General features: G+C 47.8%; 1 protein-coding gene across 1 annotated transcript in view; it reads right to left on the bottom strand.

Moving 5' to 3' along the window:
- The window catches only part of lyst (lysosomal trafficking regulator), a 280835-nt gene that overhangs the window by 14181 nt on the left and 245695 nt on the right, over positions 1-20959 (bottom strand). The window contains 7 exon segments of the mRNA XM_065008440.1: positions 2104-2201; positions 2280-2419; positions 4320-4335; positions 10333-10376; positions 10378-10419; positions 11706-11740; positions 11837-11938. Of these exon segments, the coding sequence (XP_064864512.1) occupies positions 2104-2201; positions 2280-2419; positions 4320-4335; positions 10333-10376; positions 10378-10419; positions 11706-11740; positions 11837-11938 (477 nt within the window).

Here is a 20959-nt window from a genome sequence, read left to right as displayed (position 1 = left end):
CCCACTAGACTATATACAGTAACAGACAGGTCCTCCCACTAGACTATATACAGTAACAGACAGGTCCTCCCACTAGACTAGTCTATATACAGTAACAGACAGGTCCTCCCACTAGACTATATACAGTAACAGACAGGTCCTCCCACTAGACTATATACAGTAACAGACAGGTCCTCCCACTAGACTAGTCTATATACAGTAACAGACAGGTCCTCCCACTAGTCTATATACAGTAACAGACAGGTCCTCCCACTAGACTAGTCTATATACAGTAACAGACAGGTCCTCCCACTAGAATAGACTATATACAGTAACAGACAGGTCCTCCCACTAGACTAGTCTATATACAGTAACAGACAGGTCCTCCCACTAGACTAGTCTATATACAGTAACAGACAGGTCCTCCCACTAGTCTATATACAGTAACAGACAGGTCCTCCCACTAGACTATATACAGTAACAGACAGGTCCTCACACTAGACTAGTCTATATACAGTAACAGACAGGTCCTCCCACTAGAATAGACTATATACAGTAACAGACAGGTCCTCCCACTAGACTAGTCTATATACAGTAACAGACAGGTCCTCCCACTAGACTAGTCTATATACAGTAACAGACAGGTCCTCCCACTAGACTAGTCTATATACAGTAACAGACAGGTCCTCCCACTAGACTAGTCTATATACAGTAACAGACTGGTCCTCCCACTAGACTAGTCTATATACAGTAACAGACTGGTCCTCCCACTAGAATAGACTATATACAGTAACAGACTGGTCCTCCCACTAGAATAGACTATATACAGTAACAGACAGGTCCGCCCACTAGACTAGTCTATATACAGTAACAGACAGGTCCTCCCACTAGACTATATACAGTAACAGACAGGTCCTCCCACTAGACTATATACAGTAACAGACAGGTCCTCCCACTAGACTATATACAGTAACAGACAGGTCCTCCCACTAGACTATATACAGTAACAGACAGGTCCTCCCACTAGACTATATACAGTAACAGACAGGTCCTCCCACTAGACTATATACAGTAACAGACAGGTCCTCCCACTAGACTATATACAGTAACAGACAGGTCCTCCCACTAGACTATATACAGTAACAGACAGGTCCTCCCACTAGACTATATACAGTAACAGACAGGTCCTCCCACTAGACTAGTCTATATACAGTAACAGACAGGTCCTCCCACTAGACTAGTCTATATACAGTAACAGACAGGTCCTCCCACTAGACTATATACAGTAACAGACAGGTCCTCCCACTAGACTAGTCTATATACAGTAACAGACAGGTCCTCCCACTAGACTAGTCTATATACAGTAACAGACAGGTCCTCCCACTAGTCTATATACAGTAACAGACAGGTCCTCCCACTAGACTAGTCTATATACAGTAACAGACAGGTCCTCCCACTAGAATAGACTATATACAGTAACAGACAGGTCCTCCCACTAGACTAGTCTATATACAGTAACAGACAGGTCCTCCCACTAGACTATATACAGTAACAGACAGGTCCTCCCACTAGACTATATACAGTAACAGACAGGTCCTCCCACTAGACTAGTCTATATACAGTAACAGACAGGTCCTCCCACTAGACTAGTCTATATACAGTAACAGACAGGTCCTCCCACTAGACTAGTCTATATACAGTAACAGACAGGTCCTCCCACTAGTCTATATACAGTAACAGACAGGTCCTCCCACTAGTCTATATACAGTAACAGACAGGTCCTCCCACTAGTCTATATACAGTAACAGACAGGTCCTCCCACTAGACTAGTCTATATACAGTAACAGACAGGTCCTCCCACTAGACTAGTCTATATACAGTAACAGACAGGTCCTCCCACTAGAATAGACTATATACAGTAACAGACAGGTCCTCCCACTAGACTAGTCTATATACAGTAACAGACAGTTCCTCCCACTAGACTAGTCTATATTCAGTAACAGACAGGTCCTCCCACTAGACTAGTCTATATACAGTAACAGACAGGTCCTCCCACTAGACTATATACAGTAACAGACAGGTCCTCCCACTAGAATAGACTATATACAGCATACAGTTCCTCACCTGAGTCACAGACCGTAGCGATGTCCCCTGTGGTCTCGCTGGCTGACACTGCGGTCACCGGGCTCTTGTGACCTGTCAGGCTCTGGACATAACACAACCTAACAAGACAAACAACAGGTCATTTTCCCCCTGTCTTTCATGAATAACGAAGGGACATTGTCACCACGTACACCCACCTGTTGAGGTCCCAGAGGATGCATGTTCCATCCCTGGACACAGAGATAAGGATGCTGTATGGTTTACACACATGGAGGCTGGTCACCTCAGAGCTGTGGCCATACAGGTGGACCCGAGACTCTACCTCCATCTCTGTAGGCTGCAAGAAGAAATACACAGGGAGGAGGAGGAGGAGGGAGTTATATATAGGAGCATAAGAAACACAAGACCAAACCTAAAAGCATAGAGAATGAAACATGTTTTGATGATGATGGAGAAATCTAAGGAAGTGTCATGACGCTGGCCTGGGGGTAGGTTTATGACAGTCATAAATACCTCTCCCCCTTTTTTCCTCTCTCTACCCTACTGATGCGACTATTGAAAATCCCTTGGTTAACATAGAGATTCTGGGAACATCAGAAGGTGGGAGGAAATGAACCATATTTTGGTAATCCAACCAGTTGAACATATGCAGTGGTACTTAATGAATATGATGTCAGTTCGGTTGTCATCTGAGACATTCTCATCAATGATAAGATGACATAAACTCTACAGTGGAAAGTCTACACATTATAGTTATTAGATTCACATGGAATTGTTGTGCAATTTAAATGTTTGAATATTAAATTATTTGTGATGGGATGAAATGTGATTTTAGCTTCTAAAATGTGAGATTTGGGTTTTCATAAATTAATTAGGCCCGACTCAGTGGCCCGCCCACGTGAAGAGACATAGGTTATAACCAATGAAACACGCCCTCCTCTCCCTTCCTATATAAAGCCTTGACGAAAATGTAACCTCCTGTTCAGAGGACGACGGTCCATACGTTGAAAAGGACTAACATGTCAACTACAGAACTAAGCCAACCTCAGCGTGAGCTTTGGTTGTGAATGGTATGAACTTATTCACTAAAGAAGTGAGACATCCTAGCCGTTGAGTTAGCAACAGCAGCTAAAAACCTGGGCTAGGAAAGGACAGACAGAGTATCCCGTCTACCACCTAACGACGACACTACAAAGTTTCCCGTTCACCACCAGAGACACTCTTCAAAGGACTCTGTTGGGCAACACGGCCTTCCATCTACCACCAACCTATTGAAGCGCAGCTCAGAGTAAATATTTATTTCATTTTCCTTTTCCAAATGGGCGGTAATTTAGAATGCACGAGATACTGTATTTTTACGATAGGACAGCTTCTCCCTTTGTCCCTCAGGCTTCCCGCTCTTTCACTCAAACCCAGCCCTTTTCTTTTGTGTAACCAGCTGTCATATCCGTTTTGTCCGCCAGGGCCGTTTTCCTTTATGACGTCATTTGTAATCAAAGTATGATTCATTCTGTGTAGATGTAATTCTGTGTGATTATTTAGGTATTTAGTAAATAAATAATTAAACCCAATTTTTTATTGCTGATTCAACTTGTTAGCCAGGGTTCGTGAAGAATTTACAACTTTAAGATGAGACTGAATTAAGGTGACAATTAATATAGACTGCTATTGATGTAAAATATGACCAGGTCTTTAAGAGTTTATTTGGAAGATAAAAGCTCTATAAATATTATTTTGTGGTGCCCCGACTTTCTAGTTAATTACCTTTACACGATTAGCTCAATCAGGTAATATTAATTACAGAGAAAGGATTTTATAGAATAGCATGTCTTTTCACTTAATCCGGCATAGCCAAAGACACGACAGAAGTGATTGAGAAATATATCTAATCAAAGACAGAGAACCAGACAACTATAAATATACACCTTCAATATGGAGAAACATTGAAGCAATACACACTGAAGCAATACACACTGAAGCAATACACACTGAAGCAATACACACTGAAGCAATACACACTGAAGAACAAAAAATGGAGCAGAAAATCACAGGAATCCATAGAATCAAACCACTTCTGGGAGAATTGGAATAAATTAACACCTTGCAACCCTCTACAGCAATATAACAAAGAGCCCAGAACAAAAATAAATCATCTTGTAGAAAGACACCACAAAAAATCAAAGTAAACTTCAATGCTATTTGTCTCTAAACAGACAGTTGGCAGACTATCTGACCACTGTGACTGATAGAAAACTGAGGAAAACATTGACTAGGTACTCAGTGAGCACAGTCTGGATATAGAGACCGGTCGACACAGACAAACCTGGCTGCCCAGAGAGGACAGTCTGGCTATAGAGACCGGTCGTCACAGACAAACCTGGCTGCCCAGAGAGGACAGTCTGGCTATAGAGACCGGTCGTCACAGACAAACCTGGCTGCCCAGAGAGGACAGTCTGGCTATAGAGACCGGTCGTCACAGACAAACCTGGCTGCCCAGAGAGGACAGTCTGGCTATAGAGACCAAACCTGGCTGCCCAGTCTGGCTATAGAGACAGACAAACCTGGCTGCCCAGAGACAGTCTGGCTACAGTCTGGCTATGGCTGCCCAGAGACCGGCTATAGAGACCGGTCGTCACAGACAAACCTGGCTGCCCAGAGAGGACAGTCTGGCTATAGAGACCGGTCGTCCAAACCTGGCTGCCCAGAGAGGACAGTCTGGCTAGACAAACCCTGGCTGCCCAGAGAGGACAGTCTGGCTATAGAGACCGGTCGACACAGACAAACCTGGCTGCCCAGAGAGGACAGTCTGGCTATAGAGACCGGTCGACACAGACAAACCTGGCTGCCCAGAGAGGACAGTCTGGCTATAGAGACCGGTCGTAACAGACAAACCTGGCTGCCCAGAGAGGACAGTCTGGCTATAGAGACCGGTCGTAACAGACAAACCTGGCTGCCCAGAGAGGACAGTCTGTGCTCACTCTGCTCCAGGGGAGAGGTAGAGTTGCATTTCCTATTACACTGGTGACATATACTTAGACCTAAGAGAAAATTTCTTTCCCAAAATTATAATTCAATACAAAGAAATTGAAACTATAAAAGATGAAGAAAAAATAAAAATATTTATTGGGTGAAAAGCCAACATGTGTCCTCCTGCCACAACCTGAGGGACAGCCAGACATGTGTCCTCCTGCCACAACCTGAGGGACAGCCAGACATGTGTCCTCCTGCCACAACCTGAGGGACAGCCAGACATGTGTCCTCCTGCCACAACCTGAGGGACAGCCAGACATGTGTCCTCCTGCCACAACCTGAGGGACAGCCAGACATGTGTCCTCCTGCCACAACCTGAGGGACAGCCAGACATGTGTCCTCCTGCCACAACCTGAGGGACAGCCAACATGTGTCCTCCTGCCACAACCTGAGGGACAGCTAGTGAAAAGTGCAAAGTCATGTCGATAATATTTCCCATCTTGTTTTGTCTTTCATACCAGGTCATGTGTCTTCTCAGTCATGTTGACACTGGTCTACTACCAGGTCATGTGTCTTCTCAGTCATGTTGACACTGGTCTACTACCAGGTCATGTGTCTTCTCAGTCATGCTGACACTGGTCTACTACCAGGTCATGCGTCTTCTCAGTCATGTTGACACTGGTCTACTACCAGGTCATGTGTCTTCTCAGTCATGTTGACACTGGTCTACTACCAGGTCATGTGTCTTCTCAGTCATGTTGACACTGGTCTACTACCAGGTCATGTGTTTCACTCAGTCATGTTGATGTTGACTGGTCTACTACCAGGTCATGTGTCTTCTCAGTCATGTTGACACTGGTCTACTACCAGGTCATGTGTCTTCTCAGTCATGTTGACACTGGTCTACTACCAGGTCATGTGTTTCCTCAGTCATGTTGACACTGGTCTACTACCAGGTCATGTGTCTTCTCAGTCATGTTGACACTGGTCTACTACCAGGTCATGTGTCTTCTCAGTCATGTTGACACTGGTCTACTACCAGGTCATGTGTCTTCTCAGTCATGGTTGACACTGGTCTCTACTACCAGGTCATGTGTCTTCCAGTCAGTCATGGTCTGACACTGGTCTACTACCAGGTCATGTGTTTCCTCAGTCATGTTGACACTGGTCTACTACCAGGTCATGTGTCTTCTCAGTCATGTTGACACTGGTCTACATGTTGACACAGGTCATGTGTCTTCTCAGTCATGTTGACACTGGTCTACTACCAGGTCATGTGTCTTCTCAGTCATGTTGACACTGGTCTACTACCAGGTCATGTGTCTTCTCAGTCATGTTGACACTGGTCTACTACCAGGTCATGTGTCTTCTCAGTCATGTTGACACTGGTCTACTACCAGGTCATGTGTCTTCTCAGTCATGTTGACACTGGTCTACTACCAGGTCATGTGTCTTCTCAGTCATGTCTGACACTGGTCTACTACCAGGTCATGTGTCTTCTCAGTCATGTCACTGGTCTACTACCAGGTTGAGTCACACTGGTCTACTACCAGGTCATGTGTCTTCTCAGTCATGTTGACACTGGTCTACTTCTCAGTCATGTTGAGGTCATGTGTCTTCTCAGTCATGTTGACACTGGTCTACTACCAGGTCATGTGTCTTCTCAGTCATGTTGACACTGGTCTACTACCAGGTCATTGTCTTCTCAGTTATGTGACACTGGTCTACTACCAGGTCATGTGTCTTCTCAGTCATGCATGGTCTACTACCAGATATTGTTTCTCAGTTGTACACTGTTACTCAGGTCATGTTAATGGTAATCCTACAGGTCATGTTCTTCTCAGTCAGTTGTTGTTAATGGTAATCCCATGTTGTAGTTGTTGTTAATGGTAATCATGTGTCTTCCATGTTGTAGTTGTTGTTAATGGTAATCATGTGTCCATGTTGTAGGTTGGTTGTTCTTCTCAATGGTAATCCCATCATGTTGTTCTACTTTGTTGTTAATGGTAATCCCATGTTGTTGTTGTTAATGGTAATCCCATGTTGTTGTTGTTGTTAATGGTAATCCCATGTTGTTGTTGTTAATGGTAATCCCATGTTGTAGTTGTTGTTAATGGTAATCCCATGTTGTAGTTGTTGTTAATGGTAATCCCATGTTGTAGTTGTTGTTAATGGTAATCCCATGTTGTAGTTGTTGTTAATGGTAATCCCATGTTGTAGTTGTTGTTAATGGTAATCCCATGTTGTTGTTGTTGTTAATGGTAATCCCATGTTGTTGTTGTTGTTAATGGTAATCCCATGTTGTAGTTGTTGTTAATGGTAATCCCATGTTGTAGTTGTTGTTAATGGTAATCCCATGTTGTAGTTGTTGTTAATGGTAATCCCATGTTGTAGTTGTTGTTAATGGTAATCCCATGTCCACTACTACTATTATTATTGCTGTTGGTCCCACCATTTATTTAGATATAAATATATATATAATTGTTCTATATGTATACTTTCACAATGTAAGTAATAATGAACTTGCCATGTCAATAAAGTCAATTGAACTGAGACAGAGAGCGAGCCAGACAGAGAGCGAGCCAGACAGAGAGCGAGCCAGACAGAGAGCGAGACAGACAGAGAGCGAGACAGACAGAGAGCGAGACACAGACAGAGAGCGAGACAGACAGAGAGCGAGACAGACAGAGAGCGAGACAGACAGAGAGCGAGACAGACAGAGAGCGAGACAGAGAGCGAGACAGACAGAGAGCGAGACAGAGTATGCACTGTGGGGGTCTAGGGGGAGGGATAATGGTAGGTCAGTGGGTGTTGATGTGGAGGCGGACGGATGGAAGGATGGAGAGAGGACGATGGCTGGAGGGTGGATGGTGACTGAGGGTGTTGCCATGGAGACCCACGGTACTGTACTCAATGTGGTGCTGGTAAAGAGAGAGAGCGAGAGAAGAGAGAGCGAAGAAGAAAGAGAAAGGGGAGAAAGAGAAAGAGACAGAAAAGGAAAGGGAGCCCTGTCAAAAGGGAGGGAAGAGGGAGAAGAGAGAGAGAGGAGAAGAGAGAGAGAGGGAGAAGAGAGAGAGGGGAGAGAGAGAGGGGAAGAGAGAGAGGGGAAGAGAGAGAGGGGGAAGAGAGAGAGGGGGAGAGAGAGAGAAGAGAGAGAGGGGAAGAAGAGAGGGGAAGAGAGAGAAGAGAAGAGAGGGGGAGAAGAGAGAGAGGGGGAAGAGAGAGAGGGAGAAGAGAGAGAGGGAGAAGAGAGAGGGAGGGAGAAGAGAGAGAGAGAGGGAGAAAGAAGAGAGAGAGAGAGAGGGAGAAGAGAGAGGGAGAGAAAGAAAGACATGGCTCTCAAGAGAAGACAAGCTGTGCTCACTGCCCACAAAATGAGGTGGAAACTGAGCTGCACTTCCTAACCTCCTGCCAAATGTATGACCATATTAGACACATATTTTCCTCAGATTACACAGATCCACAAAGAATACAAAAAAAATCAAGCACACAGCCATGCAATCTCCATAGACAAACACTGGCAGTAGAATGGCCCTTACTGAAGAGCTCAGTCACTTTCAACGTGGGGAGAGATTCGAGGATGATTCTGTGCTTCCAAGTCTGTTAATCAAATTTCTGCCCTGTTAGAGCTGCCCCCGTCAACTGTAGAAGTGAAGATGGAAACGTCTAAGCAACAAAGGCTCACCTGCAAAGAGCCCTGACCACACAACCTCAGAGAATGAACACATTTGGTGCTGAAGCTGAGCTGTCCTCAGTTGCAACACTCACTACCGAGTTCCAAGCTGCCTCTTGAAGCAACGTCAGCACAATAACTGTTAGTCGGGAGCTTCATGAAATGGGTTTCCATGGCCGAGCAGATGCATACAAACCTAAGATCACCATGCACAATGCCAAGCGCTGGCTGGAGTGGTGTACAGATCACCACCATTGGACTCTGGAGCAGTGGAAACGCGTTCTCTGGAGTGATGAATCACACTTCACCATCTGGCAGTCCGATGGTTGAATCTGTGTTTGGCGGATGCCAGGAGAACGCTACCTGCCCCAATGCATAGTTCCAACTGTAATGTTTGGTGGAGGAGGAATAATGGTCTGGGTCTGTTTTTCATCGTTCAGGCCCCTTAGTTCCTGTGAAGGGAAATCTTAACGCTACAGCATTCGATGACATGATTCTGTGCTTCCAACTTTAAGGCAACAGTTTGGGGAAGGCCCTTCTCTGCTTCAGCATGACAACGCCGTCGTGCACATAGCGAGGTCCATACAGAAATGGTTTGTCGAGATCGGTGTGGAAGAACTTGACTGGCCTGCACAGAGCCCTGACCTCAACACCATAGAACACATTTGGGATGAATTGGAAAGCGGACTACGAGCCAGGCCTAATCACTCAACATCAGTGGACGGCCTCACCAATGAACCTCAGTAGTTTACCTGGTGGAGTCATGAAGTGATATTAAAGACTAGGTACCCACAGCATTGTTCCTACATCTAGTGGAAAGCCTTCCCAGAAGAGTAGAGGCTGTTATAGCAGCAATGTTCCTACATCTAGTGGAAAGCCTTCCCAGAAGAGTGGAGGCTGTTATAGCAGCAATGTTCCTACATCTAGTGGAAAGCCTTCCCAGAAGAGTGGAGGCTGTTATAGCAGCAATGTTCCTACATCTAGTGGAAAGCCTTCCCAGAAGAGTGGAGGCTGTTATAGCAGCAAAGGGGGACCAACTCAATATTAATGATTTTGGACTGAGATGTTTGAGGAGCAGGTGTCCACATACTTTTGTTTATGCAGTGTGTATATATATTGAGAGAGAGAGAGAGAGTAGTTTAGAGAGAGAGAGAGTGATATTAAAGAGAGAGGAGAGAGAGAGAGAAGAGACAGAGAGAGAGACAGAGAGAGAGAGACAGAGAGAGAGAGACAGAGAGAGAGAGAGAGAGAGAGACAGAGAGAGAGAGAGAGAGAGAGAGACAGAGAGAGAGAGACAGAGAGAGAGAGGTACAGTTTTACAGAGAGAGAGAGACAGAGAGAGTGGAGAGAGACCGTAGAAGAGAGACTAGACAGAGACAGAGAGAGACAGAGAGAGACAGAGAGATATTAAAGACAGAGAGACAGAGAGACAGAGAGAGAGACAGAGAGAGAGAGAGAGAGAGAGAGAGAGAGAGAGAGAGAGAGAGAGAGACAGAGAGAGAGAGAGAGAGAGCGACAGTAGTTTACCTGAGACAGAGAGAGACAGAGGGAGATGAGAGAGAGATAGAGAGGCTTGTACTACTCACAGTTGAAGTATTGGTGGAAGCGGTTAATATAGGCCTGTGATGACTCCACACCTACTGCCCGTATGTGAACAGCTGACAACCATCAGACACCCAGGCACACGCTGTTACCTAGAGAGAGAGAATGATAAACACAGTAGTCATCATACAGTAGGTGATGTACTAAAGAAAAGTACAAGGGAGTTGTGGAGTCTCTCATTGCTCTGTCATTAACAGCCTCAAGGAGTTGTGGAGTCTCCCATTGCCCTGTCATTAACAGCCTCAATGAGTTGTGGAGTCTCCCTGGTGGAGTCCCTCATTGCCCTGTCATTAACAGCCTCAAGGAGTTGTGGAGTCTCTCATTGCCCTGTCATTAACAGCCTCAAGGAGTTGTGGAGTCTCTCATTGCCCTGTCATTAACAGCCTCAAGGAGTTGTGGAGTCTCTCATTGCCCTGTCATTAACAGCCTCAAGGAGTCGTGGAGTCTCTCATTGCCCTGTCATTAACAGCCTCAATGAGTTGTGGAGTCTCTCATTGCCCTGTCATTAACAGCCTCAAGGAGTTGTGGAGTCTCCCATTGCCCTGTCATTAACAGCCTCAAGGAGTTGTGGAGTCTCCTAATCCTCTGTCATTAACAGCCTCAAGGAGTTGTGGCGTCCCTCATTGCCCTGTCATTAACAGCCTCAGTGAGTTGTGGAGTCTCCTAATCCTCTGTCATTAACAGCCTCAAGGAGTTGTGGAGTCTCCTAATCCTCTGTCATTAACAGCCTCAAGGAGTTGTGGAGTCTCTCATTGCCCTGTCATTAACAGCCTCAATGAGTTGTGGAGTCTCTCATTGCCCTGTCATTAACAGCCTCAATGAGTTGTGGAGTCTCTCATTGCCCTGTCATTAACAGCCTCAATGAGTTGTGGAGTCTCTCATTGCCCTGTCATTAACAGCCTCAAGGAGTTGTGGAGTCTCTCATTGCCCTGTCATTAACAGCCTCAAGGAGTTGTGGAGTCTCCTGGTGGAGTATCTGGGTCACCTGGATCATGGTCTTAATCTTTTACCTGGTGGAGTCAGCTATATAAATATACATTGAGGGTTTAGTGATATTAAAGACTAGGTATAGTAGTTTACCTGGTGGAGTGGAGAGCACTGTATGAAGTGATATTAAAGGTACAGTAGTTTACCTGGTGGAGTGGAGAGAGCACCTGGTGGAGTATGAAGTGATATTAAAGGTACAGTAGTTTACCTGGTTTACCTGGTGGAGTGGAGAGCACTGTATGAAGTGATATTAAAGGTACAGTAGTTTACCTGGTGGAGTGGAGAGCACTGTATGAAGTGATATTAAAGGTACAGTAGTTTACCTGGTGGACCTGTGGAGAGCACTGTGGAGAGCACTGTATGAAGTGATATTAAAGGTACAGTAGTTTACCTGGTGGAGTGGAGAGCACTGTATGAAGTGATATTAAAGACTAGGTACAGTAGTTTACCTGGTGGAGTGGAGTGAGCACTGAAGTGATATTAAAGACTGGTAAGTTGATGGGTATAGTAGTTCCTGGTGGAGTGGAGAGCTCTGTTTGCTCTTTAGCCTCAGCATGTTGTCAGCATAGCCCCAACTCAAGATGGCAGACCACTGGATATCTGTACTGTGCATGCTCCTCACACCTAGAGACACAGAGGAGAGGGTCAGTGCTCCTCACACCTAGAGACACAGAGGAGAGGGTCAGTGCTCCTCAACACCTAGAGACACAGAGGAGAGGGTCAGTGCTCCTCACACCTAGAGACACAGAGGAGAGGGTCAGTGCTCCTCAACACCTAGAGACACAGAGGAGAGGGTCAGTGCTCCTCAAGTGATATTAAAGGTACACCTAGAGACACAGAGGAGAGGGTCAGTGCTCCTCAACACCTAGAGACACAGAGGAGAGGGTCAGTGCTCCTCACACCTAGAGACACAGAGGAGAGGGTCAGTGCTCCTCACACCTAGAGACACAGAGGAGAGGGTCAGTGCTCCTCACACCTAGAGACACAGAGGAGAGGGTCAGTGCTCCTCAACACCTAGAGACACAGAGGAGAGGGTCAGTGCTCCTCAACACCTAGAGACACAGAGGAGAGGGTCAGTGCTCCTCAACACCTAGAGACACAGAGGAGAGGGTCAGTGCTCCTCAACACCTAGAGACACAGAGGAGAGGGTCAGTGCTCCTCAACACCTAGAGACACAGAGGAGAGGGTCAGTGCTCCTCAACACCTAGAGACACAGAGGAGAGGGTCAGTGCTCCTCAACACCTAGAGACACAGAGGAGAGGGTCAGTGCTCCTCAACACCTAGAGACACAGAGGAGAGGGTCAGTGCTCCTCACACCTAGAGACACAGAGGAGAGGGTCAGTGCTCCTCAACACCTAGAGACACAGAGGAGAGGGTCAGTGCTCCTCAACACCTAGAGACACAGAGGAGAGGGTCAGTGCTCCTCAACACCTAGAGACACAGAGGAGAGGGTCAGTGCTCCTCACACCCTAGAGACACAGAGGAGAGGGTCAGTGCTCCTCAACCTAGAGACACAGAGGAGAGGGTCAGTGCTCCTCAACACCTAGAGACACAGAGGAGAGGGTCAGTGCTCCTCAACACCTAGAGACACAGAGGAGAGGGTCAGTGCTCCTCAACACCTAGAGACACAGAGGAGAGGGTCAGTGCTCCTCAACACCTAGAGACACAGAGACACAGAGGAGAGGTCAGTGCTCCTCACAGAGGAGAGGGTCAGTGCACCCTAGAGACACAGAGGAGAGGGTCAGTGCTCCTCAACACCTAGAGACACAGAGGAGACACAGAGGAGAGTGCTCCTCAACACCTAGAGACACAGAGGAGAGGGTCAGTGCTCCTCAACACCTAGAGACACAGAGGAGAGGGTCAGTGCTCCTCACACCTAGAGACACAGAGGAGAGGGTCAGTGCTCCTCAACACCTAGAGACACAGAGGAGGGTCAGTGCTCCTCAACACCTAGAGACACAGAGGAGAGGGTCAGTGCTCCTCAACACCTAGAGACACAGAGGAGAGGGTCAGTGCTCCTCAACACCTAGAGACACAGAGGAGAGGGTCAGTGCTCCTCAACACCTAGAGACACAGAGGAGAGGGTCAGTGCTCCTCAACACCTAGAGACACAGAGGAGAGGGTCAGTGCTCCTCAACACCTAGAGACACAGAGGAGAGGGTCAGTGCTCCTCAACACCTAGAGACACAGAGGAGAGGGTCAGTGCTCCTCAACACCTAGAGACACAGAGGAGAGGGTCAGTGCTCCTCAACACCTAGAGACACAGAGGAGAGGGTCAGTGCTCCTCAACACCTAGAGACACAGAGGAGAGGGTCAGTGCTCCTCAACACCTAGAGACACAGAGGAGAGGGTCAGTGCTCCTCAACACCTAGAGACACAGAGGAGAGGGTCAGTGCTCCTCAACACCTAGAGACACAGAGGAGAGGGTCAGTGCTCCTCAACACCTAGAGACACAGAGGAGAGGGTCAGTGCTCCTCAACACCTAGAGACACAGAGGAGAGGGTCAGTGCTCCTCAACACCTAGAGACACAGAGGAGAGGGTCAGTGCTCCTCAACACCTAGAGACACAGAGGAGAGGGTCAGTGCTCCTCAACACCTAGAGACACAGAGGAGAGGGTCAGTGCTCCTCACAGAGGAGGGTCACCTAGACCTAGACACAGAGGAGAGGGTCAGTGCTCCTCAACACCTAGAGACACAGAGGAGAGGGTCAGTGCTCCTCAACACCTAGAGACACAGAGGAGAGGGTCAGTGCTCCTCAACACCTAGAGACACAGAGGAGAGGGTCAGTGCTCCTCAACACCTAGAGACACAGAGGAGAGGGTCAGTGCTCCTCAACACCTAGAGACACAGAGGAGAGGGTCAGTGCTCCACCTAGAGACACAGAGGAGAGGGTCAGTGCACACCTAGAGACACAGAGGAGAGGGTCAGTGCTCCTCAACACCTAGAGACACAGAGGAGAGGGTCAGTGCTCCTCACAGAGGAGAGGTCACCTAGAGACACAGAGGAGAGGGTCAGTGCTCCTCAACACCTAGAGACACAGAGGAGAGGGTCAGTGCTCCTCAACACCTAGAGACACAGAGGAGAGGGTCAGTGCTCCTCAACACCTAGAGACACAGAGGAGAGGGTCAGTGCTCCTCAACACCTAGAGACACAGAGGAGAGGGTCAGTGCTCCTCAACACCTAGAGACACAGAGGAGAGGGTCAGTGCTCCTCAACACCTAGAGACACAGAGGAGAGGGTCAGTGCTCCTCAACACCTAGAGACACAGAGGAGAGGGTCAGTGCTCCTCAACACCTAGAGACACAGAGGAGAGGGTCACAGAGAGACACAGAGAGAGGTCAGTGCTCCTCAACACCTAGAGACACAGAGGAGAGGGTCAGTGCTCCTCAACACCTAGAGACACAGAGGAGAGGGTCAGTGCTCCTCAACACCTAGAGACACAGAGGAGAGGGTCAGTGCTCCTCAACACCTAGAGACACAGAGGAGAGGGTCAGTGCTCCTCACACCTAGAGACACAGAGAGGGTCAGTGCTCCTCAACACCTAGAGACACAGAGGAGAGGGTCAGTGCTCCTCAACACCTAGAGACACAGAGGAGAGGGTCAGTGCTCCTCAACACCTAGAGACACAGAGGAGAGGGTCAGTGCTCCTCAACACCTAGAGACACAGAGGAGAGGGTCAGTGCTCCTCAACACCTAGAGACACAGAGGAGAGGGTCAGTGCTCCTCAACACCTAGAGACACAGAGGAGAGGGTCAGTGCTCCTCAACACCTAGAGACACAGAGGAGAGGGTCAGTGCTCCTCAACACCTAGAGACACAGAGGAGAGGGTCAGTGCTCCTCAACACCTAGAGACACAGAGGAGAGGGTCAGTGCTCCTCAACACCTAGAGACACAGAGGAGAGGGTCAGTGCTCCTCAACACCTAGAGACACAGAGGAGAGGGTCAGTGCTCCTCAACACCTAGAGACACAGAGGAGAGGGTCAGTGCTCCTCAACACCTAGAGACACAGAGGAGAGGGTCAGTGCTCCTCAACACCTAGAGACACAGAGGAGAGGGTCAGTGCTCCTCAACACCTAGAGACACAGAGGAGAGGGTCAGTGCTCCTCAACACCTAGACACAGACACAGAGGACACAGAGGAGAGGGTCAGTGCTCCTCAACACCTAGAGACACAGAGGAGAGGGTCAGTGCTCCTCAACACCTAGAGACACAGAGGAGAGGGTCAGTGCTCCTCAACACCTAGAGACACAGAGGAGAGGGTCAGTGCTCCTCAACACCTAGAGACACAGAGGAGAGGGTCAGTGCTCCTCAACACCTAGAGACACAGAGGAGAGGGTCAGTGCTCCTCAACACCTAGAGACACAGAGGAGAGGGTCAGTGCTCCTCAGAGGAGAGGGTCACCTAGAGACACAGAGGAGAGGGTCAGTGCTCCTCAACACCTGAGACACAGAGGAGAGGGTCAGTGCTCTCAACACCTAGAGACACAGAGGAGAGGGTCAGTGCTCCTCACACCTAGACAGAGGAGAGGGTCAGTGCTCCTCAACACCTAGAGACACAGAGGAGAGGGTCAGTGCTCCTCAACACCTAGAGACACAGAGGAGAGGGTCAGTGCTCCTCAACACCTAGAGACACAGAGGAGAGGGTCAGTGCTCCTCAACACCTAGAGACACAGAGGAGAGGGTCAGTGCTCCTCAACACCTAGAGACACAGAGGAGAGGGTCAGTGCTCCTCAACACCTAGAGACACAGAGGAGAGGGTCAGTGCTCCTCAACACCTAGAGACAGTGCTCACAGAGGAGAGGGTCAGTGCTCCTCAACACCTAGAGACACAGAGGAGAGGGTCAGTGCTCCTCAACACCTAGAGACACAGAGGAGAGGGTCAGTGCTCCTCAACACCTAGAGACACAGAGGAGAGGGTCAGTGCTCCTCAACACCTAGAGACACAGAGGAGAGGGTCAGTGCTCCTCAACACCTAGAGACACAGAGGAGAGGGTCAGTGCTCCTCAACACCTAGAGGAGGAGGGGTCAGTGCTCCTCAACACCTAGAGACACAGAGGAGAGGGTCAGTGCTCCTCAACACCTAGAGACACAGAGGAGAGGGTCAGTGCTCCTCAACACCTAGAGACACAGAGGAGAGGGTCAGTGCTCCTCAACACCTAGAGACACAGAGGAGAGGGTCAGTGCTCCTCAACACCTAGAGACACAGAGGAGAGGGTCAGTGCTCCTCAACACCTAGAGACACAGAGGAGAGGGTCAGGGTCAGTGAGACTCAGAGGAGAGGGTCAGTGCTCCTCAACACCTAGAGACACAGAGGAGAGGGTCAGTGCTCCTCAACACCTAGAGACACAGAGGAGAGGGTCAGTGCTCCTCAACACCTAGAGACACAGAGGAGAGGGTCAGTGCTCCTCAACACCTGCTCCTCAACACCTAGAGACACAGAGGAGAGGGTCAGTGCTCCTCAACACCTAGAGACACAGAGGAGAGGGGTCAGTGCTCCTCAACACCTAGAGACACAGAGGAGAGGGTCAGTGCTCCTCAACACCTAGAGACACAGAGGAGAGGGTCAGTGCTCCTCAACACCTAGAGACACAGAGGAGAGGGTCAGTGCTCCTCAACACCTAGAGACACAGAGGAGAGGGTCAGTGCTCCTCAACACCTAGAGACACAGAGGAGAGGGTCAGTGCTCCTCAACACCTAGAGACACAGAGGAGAGGGTCAGTGCTCCTCAACACCTAGAGACACAGAGGAGAGGGTCAGTGCTCCTCAACACCTAGAGACACAGAGGAGAGGGTCAGTGCTCCTCAACACCTAGAGACACAGAGGAGAGGGTCAGTGCTCCTCAACACCTAGAGACACAGAGGAGAGGGTCAGTGAGACACAGAGGAGAGGGTCCTCAACACCTAGAGACACAGAGGAGAGGGTCAGTGCTCCTCAGAGAGAGGGGGTCAGTGCTCCTCAACACCTAGAGACACAGAGGAGAGGGTCAGTGCTCCTCAACACCTAGAGACACAGAGGAGAGGGTCAGTGCTCCTCAACACCTAGAGACACAGAGGAGAGGGTCAGTGCTCCTCAACACCTAGAGACACAGAGGAGAGGGTCAGTGCTCCTCAACACCTAGAGACACAGAGGAGAGGTGCTCAGTGCTCCTCAACACCTAGAGACACAGAGGAGAGGGTCAGTGCTCCTCAACACCTAGAGACACAGAGGAGAGGGTCAGTGCTCCTCAACACCTAGAGACACAGAGGAGAGGGTCAGTGCTCCTCAAGACCTCAACACACAGAGGAGAGGGTCAGTGCTCCTCAACACCTAGAGACACAGAGGAGAGGGTCAGTGCTCCTCAACACCTAGAGACACAGAGGAGAGGGTCAGTGCTCCTCAACACCTAGAGACACAGAGGAGAGGGTCAGTGCTCCTCAACACCTAGAGACACAGAGGAGAGGGGGTCAGTGCTCCTCAACACCTAGAGACACAGAGGGAGAGGGTCAGTGCTCCTCAACACCTAGAGACACAGAGGAGAGGGTCAGTGCTCCTCAACACCTAGAGACACAGAGGAGAGGGTCAGTGCTCCTCAACACCTAGAGACACAGAGGAGAGGGTCAGTGCTCCTCAACACCTAGAGACACAGAGGAGGGTCAGTGCTCCTCAACACCTAGAGACACAGAGGAGAGGGTCAGTGCTCCTCAACACCTAGAGACACAGAGGAGAGGGTCAGTGCTCCTCAACACCTAGAGACACAGAGGAGAGGGTCAGTGCTCCTCAACACCTAGAGACACAGAGGAGAGGGTCAGTGCTCCTCAACACCTAGAGACACAGAGGAGAGGGTCAGTGCTCCTCAACACCTAGAGACACAGAGGAGAGGGTCAGTGCTCCTCAACACCTAGAGACACAGAGGAGAGGGTCAGTGCTCCTCACACCTAGAGACACAGAGGAGAGGGTGCTCCTCAACACCTAGAGACACAGAGGAGAGGGTCAGTGCTCCTCAACACCTAGAGACACAGAGGAGAGGGTCAGTGCTCCTCAACACCTAGAGACACAGAGGAGAGGGTCAGTGCTCCTCAACACCTAGAGACACAGAGGAGGGTCAGTGCTCCTCAACACCTAGAGACACAGAGGAGAGGGTCAGTGCTCCTCAACACCTAGAGACACAGAGGAGAGGGTCAGTGCTCCTCAACACCTAGAGACACAGAGGAGAGGGTCAGTGCTCCTCAACACCTAGAGACACAGAGGAGAGGGGTCAGCTCCTCAGGACAGAGGAGAGGGGTCAGTGCTCCTCACCACCTAGAGACACAGAGGAGAGGGTCAGTGCTCCTCAACACCTAGAGACACAGAGGAGAGGGTCAGTGCTCCTCACACCTAGAGACACAGAGGAGAGGGTCAGTGCTCCTCAACACCTAGAGACACAGAGGAGAGGGTCAGTGCTCCTCAACACCTAGAGACACAGAGGAGAGGGTCAGTGCTCCTCAACACCTAGAGACACAGAGGAGAGGGTCAGTGCTCCTCAACACCTAGAGACACAGAGGAGGGTCAGTGCTCCTCAACACCTAGAGACACAGAGGAGAGGGTCAGTGCTCCTCACACCTAGAGACACAGAGGAGAGGGTCAGTGCTCCTCAAGACCTAGAGACACAGAGGAGAGGGTCAGTGCTCTTTAATACCAAAATGTTTATAATCCAGGCATTTATATATAAACTCCAGTCGTACTTTATCAAAAGCCTTTTCAAAGTCAGCTATGAATACCGGGCCTGGTTTCCCCAGATATTGCATAGTATTCTATTGTTTCCAGTACTTGTCTTATATGATCTCTAAATGTATCGTCCATGTAAAGAACCTGTCTGATTAGGATGAATAATATCGGTCAACACCTTTTTAATTCTATGCGCGAAACATGTCGCTAGAATTTTTTGATTCACAACACTGAAGTGTAACGGGCCCTCCAATTTATTTTAAATAGACTGGATCTTTACCACCTGGGTCCTGTTTCAGTAATAATTAAATCAAACCTTTTTGTTGAGTATCTGATAATCTACCATTTTTATAAGAGTGGTTAAAATATACTAATAACGGACCTCTGAGTACATTAAAAACAGCTATATACCTCCACTGGTGTGCCATCCAGGCCTGGAGTTTCCCCAGACTTGAAGGCTTTAATTGCATATAGAAGTTCCTCCTCTGTAATTAGGCTTTCACATGAGTCTTTCTGTACATTTGTATAAATAGAAACAATTAACTTTGGTTAGCGGAGATACTATATAGTATACTACCACTGGTCTGCGGAGATGACAAAACGTATGCTTAAAGTCCTTTGGCTTTGTCTTTCAAAATGGTTTGGTGAATTATGGGTGACTCCATTTGCAAAAAGTTTTAGTAAATTCTTTTGGGTAGCATTTCTATGCTGAAGATTAGAAAATAATTTTGTGCATTTCTCCCCATATTCCATCCAGATTCGCTTTATTTTTTATAATCTATTACACTGGACCTTTCTTAAGTTCCTCCATTTCTTGTTGTTTTTCCTCTAACTTATTCTGTGCCTTTACGGTACAGTTTTTATTGCCATCTAACTGTTCTGTTAGTCTTTCCATTTTCCTTTGTTAATATGAGCTCTTCTGACCTAAATAATAGTTGTTTTATAGATGAGTACTGAATTGCAGGGCCTCTGAAGGCACGTTTAAAAGTGTCCCATACATTAAGGAGATCTGCTGTACCTAATGTTATATCTGAAAAAGTCCGTTCTAAATTCTTCTGTCCTGGTACTAAACAAGTTGTCATCCAGTAGGCTTTGATGACATTTCCAATATCCTCGCCTTCGCAAAAATTCTGTAAGAGTATAGACCAATTATTCAATGCTGTTTGTATGTAGGGCAGACGACTGACTAATATTTTTGTAATTTTATTCCCAATATCAGGCTGGTAATATTGGGCTGCAGGAGCTTGTGTTCCCCATCAGCTAGGCATTATTTTGCATGTTTTGAGTTTAGGGGGTGTGTCACAATATATATCAATTGAACTACTTTGGCAGTGAAATATTTTTACACAAGCATCAAATTCATAACTGGAAAATATTTGTGATGAGAAAACACATGCTTTGTCCTACCTCGGGTAGGGGTATCTCAAAACTGTCAAGTCCTTGGCACTAGACGAATAGGAAATGCATACTTTTCTAGTATAATATACTGCGTCACCTTGTTCCTAGTATAATATACTATACTGTCACCTTGTTCCTAGTATAATATAATATACTGTCACCTTGTTCCTAGTATAATATACTATACTGTCACCTTGTTCCTAGTATAATATACTATACTGTCACCTTGTTCCTAGTATAATATACTATACTGTCACCTTGTTCCCAGTATAATATAATGTGTCACCTTGTTCCCAGTATAATATACTGTCACCTTGTTCCCAGTATAATATACTGTCACCTTGTTCCCAGTATAATATACTGTCACCTTGTTCCCAGTATAATATACTGTCACCTTGTTCCCAGTATAATATACTGTCACCTTGTTCCCAGTATAAGATACTGTGTCACCTTGTTCCCAGTATAATATACTGTGTCACCTTGTTCCTAGTATAATATACTGTGTCACCTTGTTCCCAGTATAATATACTGTGTCATCTTGTTCCCAGTATAATATAATGTGTCAC

This window comes from Oncorhynchus nerka, linkage group LG23 (genome assembly GCF_034236695.1).
Source record: "Oncorhynchus nerka isolate Pitt River linkage group LG23, Oner_Uvic_2.0, whole genome shotgun sequence".
NCBI lineage: Eukaryota > Metazoa > Chordata > Actinopteri > Salmoniformes > Salmonidae > Oncorhynchus > Oncorhynchus nerka.
The sequence above is the reverse complement of the archived record's forward strand: the minus strand, read 5'-3'. Positions and strand labels throughout refer to the sequence as shown.